This window comes from Meleagris gallopavo, unplaced genomic scaffold (genome assembly GCF_000146605.3).
Source record: "Meleagris gallopavo isolate NT-WF06-2002-E0010 breed Aviagen turkey brand Nicholas breeding stock unplaced genomic scaffold, Turkey_5.1 ChrUn_random_7180001956088, whole genome shotgun sequence".
NCBI classification, from domain to species: Eukaryota; Metazoa; Chordata; class Aves; order Galliformes; family Phasianidae; genus Meleagris; species Meleagris gallopavo.
Window position 1 is genome coordinate 32,023 of NW_011216685.1, and position 6,693 is coordinate 38,715.

At 49.4% G+C, this 6,693-nt stretch overlaps 1 protein-coding gene across 2 annotated transcripts in view; it reads left to right on the forward strand.

Annotated features, from left to right (window-relative positions):
- The window catches only part of LOC104917142 (protein FAM71B-like), an 11,876-nt gene extending 6,466 nt beyond the window's left edge, over positions 1-5,410 (forward strand). The window contains exons 1-5 of one of the 2 annotated variants that reach the window (XM_010728251.3): positions 1,880-3,298; positions 3,397-3,548; positions 3,681-4,044; positions 4,142-4,238; positions 4,364-5,410. In XM_010728251.3, coding sequence (XP_010726553.1) covers positions 3,182-3,298; positions 3,397-3,548; positions 3,681-4,044; positions 4,142-4,238; positions 4,364-4,449 — 816 coding nt within the window. In that variant the 5' untranslated portion in view covers positions 1,880-3,181 and the 3' untranslated portion in view covers positions 4,450-5,410. Of the gene's footprint in view, positions 1-1,879; positions 3,299-3,396; positions 3,549-3,680; positions 4,045-4,141; positions 4,239-4,363 lie in introns of those variants that run through there. The other variant, XM_010728252.3, reaches the window with a different exon arrangement.
- Positions 5,411-6,693: the final 1,283 nt, after the last annotated feature.

The following is a 6,693-nucleotide window of genomic DNA, read 5'->3' on the forward strand; positions in this document are numbered from 1 at the left end:
TGCACTCTCCAACTTCCTGAAGGGAGGTTGGGGTGAAGAGGGGTTTGGTCTCTTCTCCCAGGCAACGGACAGGACCTGGGGAAATGGCCACAAGTTGTACCAGAGGAGGTTTAGGTCAGACACGAGGAAAAACTTTTTTTCTCAGAGAGTGGTCAGGCACTGGAATGGCTGCCCAGAGAGGTCGTTGAGTCACTATCCCTGGAAAGTTCAAGACGCGTCTGGACGAGGAGCTGCGAGATAGTTTAGTAGCTTGTGGTAGCAGTAGTAGTGAGAAGACGGTTGGACTAGATGATCTTATAGGTTTTTTCCAAACTTGTGATTCTATGATTGGAAGTGGAAGATTGCTGTATGGCTTCCTACAAAATAGGTTATAGAAACTGCTGAAGGAGAAGGTAATTCAAGCAACTTTGCAGAAGTGAAGGCCATGCAGCTGGCTTTGGACACCACTGGAAGAGAAAACTTATAGTACTCCACCTCTATTTTGATTCATGGACAGTGGTGGCAAATGCCCAACAGGTTATAGGAATGGAAGCAGAACAACTGGCAGCACAGAGGCAAATCCATCTGGGCTGCTGTGAAAAGACACTGCTATCCGGGTAGAGAACTGTAAAACTGTAAAACTACTCTATAGGGTAGAGCTGTAAAACTATACCACATAGAGTCTCATGTATCACGTATCAACCAACAGGTGAATTGAGCAGTTAGGATTGCAGTGGCTCAGATAGATCTGAACTGGCAATGTAAGGCTGAATTATTTCTAGCCCAATGGGGCCATGATACCTCCAGCCCTCAAGGAAGAGATGCCACATATAGATGGGCTTTGGATTGAAGGCTGAGCTTGACCATGGGCACTACTGCATAGGTTATCCATGAACATGAAATGTGCTGCAATTAAGCAAGCCAAGGAATAAAGCTTCCTAAAGGGCAGGCCCAGCAGGTCACTTGTATCACACTTTCACAAACTCACCACAGCAAGCACCATGTGCTTGTAAAGCTGGACACAACCATATATGGCTGGAAACCTCTCCCATGCCACGTATCATTATGCAAGATAGCACCCTGGTCCTGGAAAAGCAAGTCGTGTGGTGACATGGCACCCCAAAAAGAGCTGAGTCAGACAACAGGATTCATTTCTGAAACAACCACAAACACCCAAGGACAAAAGAGCGTGGCACTGAGGGGGTATATCACATCCCCTACCATGCACCAGCTGATGGGAAAATTGAATGATGCAATGAACTGTTAAAAACTACACGGAGACTAATGGGTGCTGGAACATCCAAACATCAGGATTCGCATTTAGCAAAAACCATCTGGTTAGAAAGCATTCTGGGATATGCCAGTCGAGCTGGCCCTACCCAGTTAAAACTGTTAGTACTGTAAAAGGAGATAAAGTCCCTGTAATACACTACAATATAATCCCTTTTGAGCAGTTTTCTACAGAAGATACTTTTGATGTAGAAAAAAGAGCATTTAACGAATGTCTTGGAGAGCACAGGCACAAAGGTACTCCAATTTCATTCCAGAAAGAAGAGAATCTCAAATCAGAAGTTTGAAATGCTCTCAGGAGAAACTGACAGATCAAGTAAAATAACTTCAGCACTCCCTGCTATGATTTGCTTCCCCAAAGAATCACTTGGAAGGAGGCAGAGACTAAAGAGAATTTTGTAGGTATCCGTTTCCCTCCTCCTGTCATATCGGAGGTGTCCTAGACACTACCGAAGTGTCAGGATGGGCTTAAGTGCTGTCCAGTCAGTAGCAGAATCTGCTGCCAGAGGAGCACTGTGTCCAGATCTGGAGCCCCCAGTACAAGAAAGACAGGGAGCTGTTGGAGAGGGTCCGGAGGAGAGCCACAAAGATGATCAGGGGACTGGAGCACCTCCCCTACGAAGACAGGCTGAGGAAGCTGGGCTTGTTCAGCCTGGAGAAAAGAAGGCTGTGGGGTGACCTCATTGCAGCATTTCAGTACCTAAAGGGAGACTACAAACAGAAAGGTGTGGGAACGTAAGAAAAAAAAAACAACTGTTCAGAGCAGCAGCTGTGGAGCAAGGTAAGTGACATGAGAACCAAGGAGACCTTTAGAAGAAAAAAGAACATCTTACAGCTCTGATTGGCTAAGCTCCTGTGTGAACGGTTGAAGAGTGTTTTGCAGAATGCTCTGTTAACATGTATAAATAGAGTAGTGCTTAACAATAAAGCAGACTAATAGCTTTTAACCACATTGGTGTGCTGTTATGTCTCTAGCGTGTCCTGAGAGTCCAGAGACTTCCCTACAGGGAGGGAATCAACTCTGAAGAGTTGCTGTCTCGTTCAAGGCCAGATTGGATGGTGCCCTGGGCAGCATGCTGGTATTAAATGGGGAGATTGGTGGCCCTGCATGTGGAAGGGGGGTTGGAGATTCATGCTTCCTTCTAACTTTGGCCATTCTATGATTCTGTGAACCTGTGGTACAGGCACCGATAGAACCAAGTATCATTGTGCATATCATCCCCTATACAGTAGGGCTGCAGAAAGGAAAAACTCCAGTCTGAAAACCAAACTGGCAAACATGCTCAGAATTGACCAATGTGAAAACTAGACTAGACTCAATTAGAGTAGGCCGGAATGGCATAGCTCAGTTGGAAGGACCTGGAAGGTTGATCAAGTCCAACTGCCTATGAGATGGTGAACAAAAAGCTAAATGAAATTTTGAGAGGCATTACCCAGGGGCCTTTTGAACACAGGCAGGCTTAGAGCATCAACCAGCTCTAGGAAGCCTATTCCGCTACCTCTTGCACCGACTGTACATAAAACATTGTGGATACAAAACATGGAGTGTCACCTCCTAAGTTTTTACCAGGTAGACCCATGGGATTACCTTCAGTGGCAATTAATGGGGGTGGGACTGGTGCAGCATTGCTAACATGTTCAGCACAGTGGTGACTCAGTGTGTGAGCCATCCTGGACATGGCACTAATGTCACAAAGGCAGTGACTGTCGCAGCTTACATCACCAGGTAATTGACTGCTGCAGGGTACAGCAGGGTCATTCCCCAGTAAGAATGCTGTGGTGCAGGGGCAGAGCTGAGGTTCTACCCCAGGAGCATCAGGACACAGCAGTGAGCTATCTGGCCAGGTTTAGGCCAGAGACCAAGGAGAAAGCGAGCTGCGTGGGTGGTTCCTGAAGGACCAAGCTGCGTGGGATGGAGGTGCAGAGGGCTCAGGAAGCCTGGCCCGCAGGCCCCCTGCAGTGCCTCCTGCAGGAGGGCGAGTTTGGCCTACTGAGCAATACCCTTATCTTGGAGAGCAACTTCTTCCAGGTGAGTGGAACGCCTGGGATCAGAGGGTAGGGCTGTGGCCTCAGGGGTGGTGAGCATCCCACGAAGAGGCCAAGGCTAACTGATCCCCACGCATGCAGGTGAGCCGCCAGGGAGAGGTGCTGAACGTGTCTAAGCATGCACAGGTGGTGACCATGGGGGTAGCCGAAACTGGCCCTGCCATTGGAGTGCCCAATGTCATCTTAATGGCTGTCCCTGCGGATTCCCCAGCCAAGGGGCTGGAGCTCACCAGGTATCCTTTGTTCCCATAGTCTGCATTCCCTCCCAGGATACGTTGCAGCCCAAGAGGCGGAGTGTCTCCTGAACGTGAGGTTTTCCCTGGCTCAGGGTGCCCATCACCATCACTGATTGGCTTTCCCCACAGGCTGCTGCCGCTGCAGTGCGTAAAGCTGACAGTGTACAGTGGTCTCCAGCACTGCCTGCGGCTCCGCTTCCCAACCGGCCGCAAGGTGTACTTGCAGCTGTTCCCTGGGCCCAGAGCTCGGGAGCTCTTTCTGCACTGGGCTGTGCTGGTGACCATGCTCCCTGTCCCTGGGATGCCTTGCATCCACCGCACACCTGCAGAGGAGCCTGCACCCAGGGGGGAGGCCTGCTCCGTGAGCATGACAGAAGCCAAGGTTGAGGCTAAAGTCAAGGTTTCTGCTATGGACCTGTCTATGGATGAGACACTGACAATAGGAGAAACAGCAGAGACGGACAAGGCTCCACCTGCTTCCAGCACACCAGAGGTGAGGACTGAGGACTGAGACAGGGCTGAGTCCAAGACAGGGAAGAAGGTTCAGACAGGCCGGGAGTCTTGAGTGTCACTCTGCTCTTATTTCCCAGGACGTTCCCAATGAGACTTCTGCAGATGCCATGAGACGTAGAAGCAACGAATATCTTGACACCCTGGCAACCACTGCAAGGAAGATGCTCTCCTCTGGTGAGATCCTGTCCCCCAGAGCCTGAATCCTCTTCCTGTAGCCAGCGGCTTCATGCCTGGAGCAAGGCTCCATGCTTTGGAGCCATGCCACATCCTCTCTACATGTGCTTCTCCACTCTCTGCAGGATGGCTCTCTGTCAGAAAATGGGCGTTCTGGAGAAGAGGTTGCCGAGGTCCCAGGCCTACTCCCACAGCAGGTGCTGCACACTGAGCAAAGCCTCTATGGAGTGGGCAAGAAGAGTGTTTTGCTGGATTTGAGATTCTCAGTCTCTGGAAAGGATTACTAGAGGTTGTGCTCAGGCTTACGCACAGCGATGCTAACAGCACTGTGTGCATGTGGTATGTGGCTGTTTGAAGGAAGCAGGTCATGTCCTGGGCCACAGCACTTGCTGATGCACCTCCAGTATTGTTGGGAACATTTTATCCATCCCAGCAGTCACAGGAACCAGTGGGTCACTGCCTGAGACTGGGAAGCACTGTCTCTAATCAACAAGAGGCAGTTGACATCATGGTGGACAATTCTGCATTTGAAAGCATTTCTTTGGAGTTGCTTGCCTTCGAAAGGGAGGGTTGAGGCATGTTTATTGGCTGGACGCTTGGTCTCCAAGCAAATGAAAGGAACTTGGTAGAGGAGACTGGGAGATGATACCACTGTATCCCGTGAAGGCAAAACAGAAGCTGGCGTCTTCCTGCTTCCTCTTATTTGCAGGCTTAAATTTGCAAGGCCTGGAAGAGGGAACAAAGGAGTTCCTGCTAAAATCCCTAAGGCAGAAGCTGCTACTCCAAAGGAGCTGGCTCTCAGGCACTTTGGACTATGAGTTGTTCTGTCCTCATTTGCCATCATCAATTGAATAACACAACCTTGGATGACCTACCACTACTGAGGACACATCACAACTGAAGATCAACAGCTGATAACAAGATACTGGTAGACTGAGGAGTAGTGAAAGGCTTTGCTTTGCTGTGTTAAACATCTGTCTGTCTGTCTGTCTTTCTCCATCTTCTATCTTTTCTTTCATCTTTTGTGCTCAACAGCCATTGCCTAAAATTGTGTTGCCTGTAACATGTATTACTCGTAATCAGCTAGCTAGCCAATTTTACCTCCAAATAGTGCCGTTAGTTGTTGAGAAAGCTCTCAATAAAGTGATGTATATTATTCCTCTGAGTCTTGGATGGCTCCATTACAGTACTGACTCGGGGAGGCCCGACTCAGGATTCACCTCCCTTGAAATCTACTGAGTGGGATGAGATAGTTGCTACCCGTGCCGGTAGGCTGCATGGGAGAGGTGCTGATTGTGCCTAAGCTTGTACAGCTGGTGACCACGGGCAGCAACTGGCCTCACTGCTGAGGACCCAGTGTCATTCTAATGGCTGTCTCTTAAGTCCCTCCAGCACTGCCTGCAGCTCTGCTTCTCCACCAGCTGCAAGGTGTTCTTGCAGCTGTGCCTCAAGCCCAGTGCTCAGGTGCTTTTTCTGCACTGGGCCACGCTGGGAGTCCATACTGCAACTCGCTCAGGAGCCTTGCAGCCACTACACACTTGCAGAGGGGCCTATGCCCAGTGCCGAGGCCTGCTCCGTGAACGTGGCACATGCTGAGGTTCAAGCTGAAGTTGAGGCTCCTGCCTTGCACTGGGGCTGAGGAGCTGCCAGGGGGAGCTCCTGGGCCCTGGGGAGGGCCCTATCCACCTCCTGGCCGTGTGCTGGTGGGAGCATGTGCTGGAGTGCCAGCTGTGGGGCCAGGATGTTTCCTGCAGACTGTCCTGGGCGTTTCTTCTGACGTATACAGCGGGAGACGGTGGCCTCCTTTTAGGAATGTGATGCCTGCTGCTGGGGTGTCTGTTCCAGGAAGCTGCTCTTCTTCCTCCTCCTCCTCAGCGCTCCACAACCCACCTTACAGTAGTGAACCCAGCCCATCGCCATGGAGTTGGGACTGGACTGCTAAGACAGACAAAATGATATTGTCTGTATGACCTCTTGTTCCTGCAAGTTTTGCTTTGGCTGCGTCATGTGGTAGGCAAAGATGAAAGTAGAGGGCTCCCCTCTGCAAGCAGGCATTCATCTCTATCCCATACTCCATGTAGTCTCAAATATTTTTGGAAGTCAGCTACCGTGCATGTCCAGAGGGACATTGGCATATATTAATGAGTTCTTGGAAACGAACGTATATGTATGCCAATGTGCTGCATATATATGTCTTAACTATTTAAAATGTATTACCTGAACTCTGCGAGCATGCTTGTTTGTAAAGTCCCCTGGTACTTATTTTGAGGAGTAAAGGAATGACACATTGGAGTTGGAGTTTTCTTTCCAGATTTCAGATGAAATTTCAAAGAAATAGAAATGCAAACCTACTTCTTGTCTTTCATACCTTGAAAGCAGGCAAAACATGTTTATCATATTCATCCTTCAGAAAGCTATTCTCCAAGGAAGTGTATGATTCAAATTTTAGTAAGTA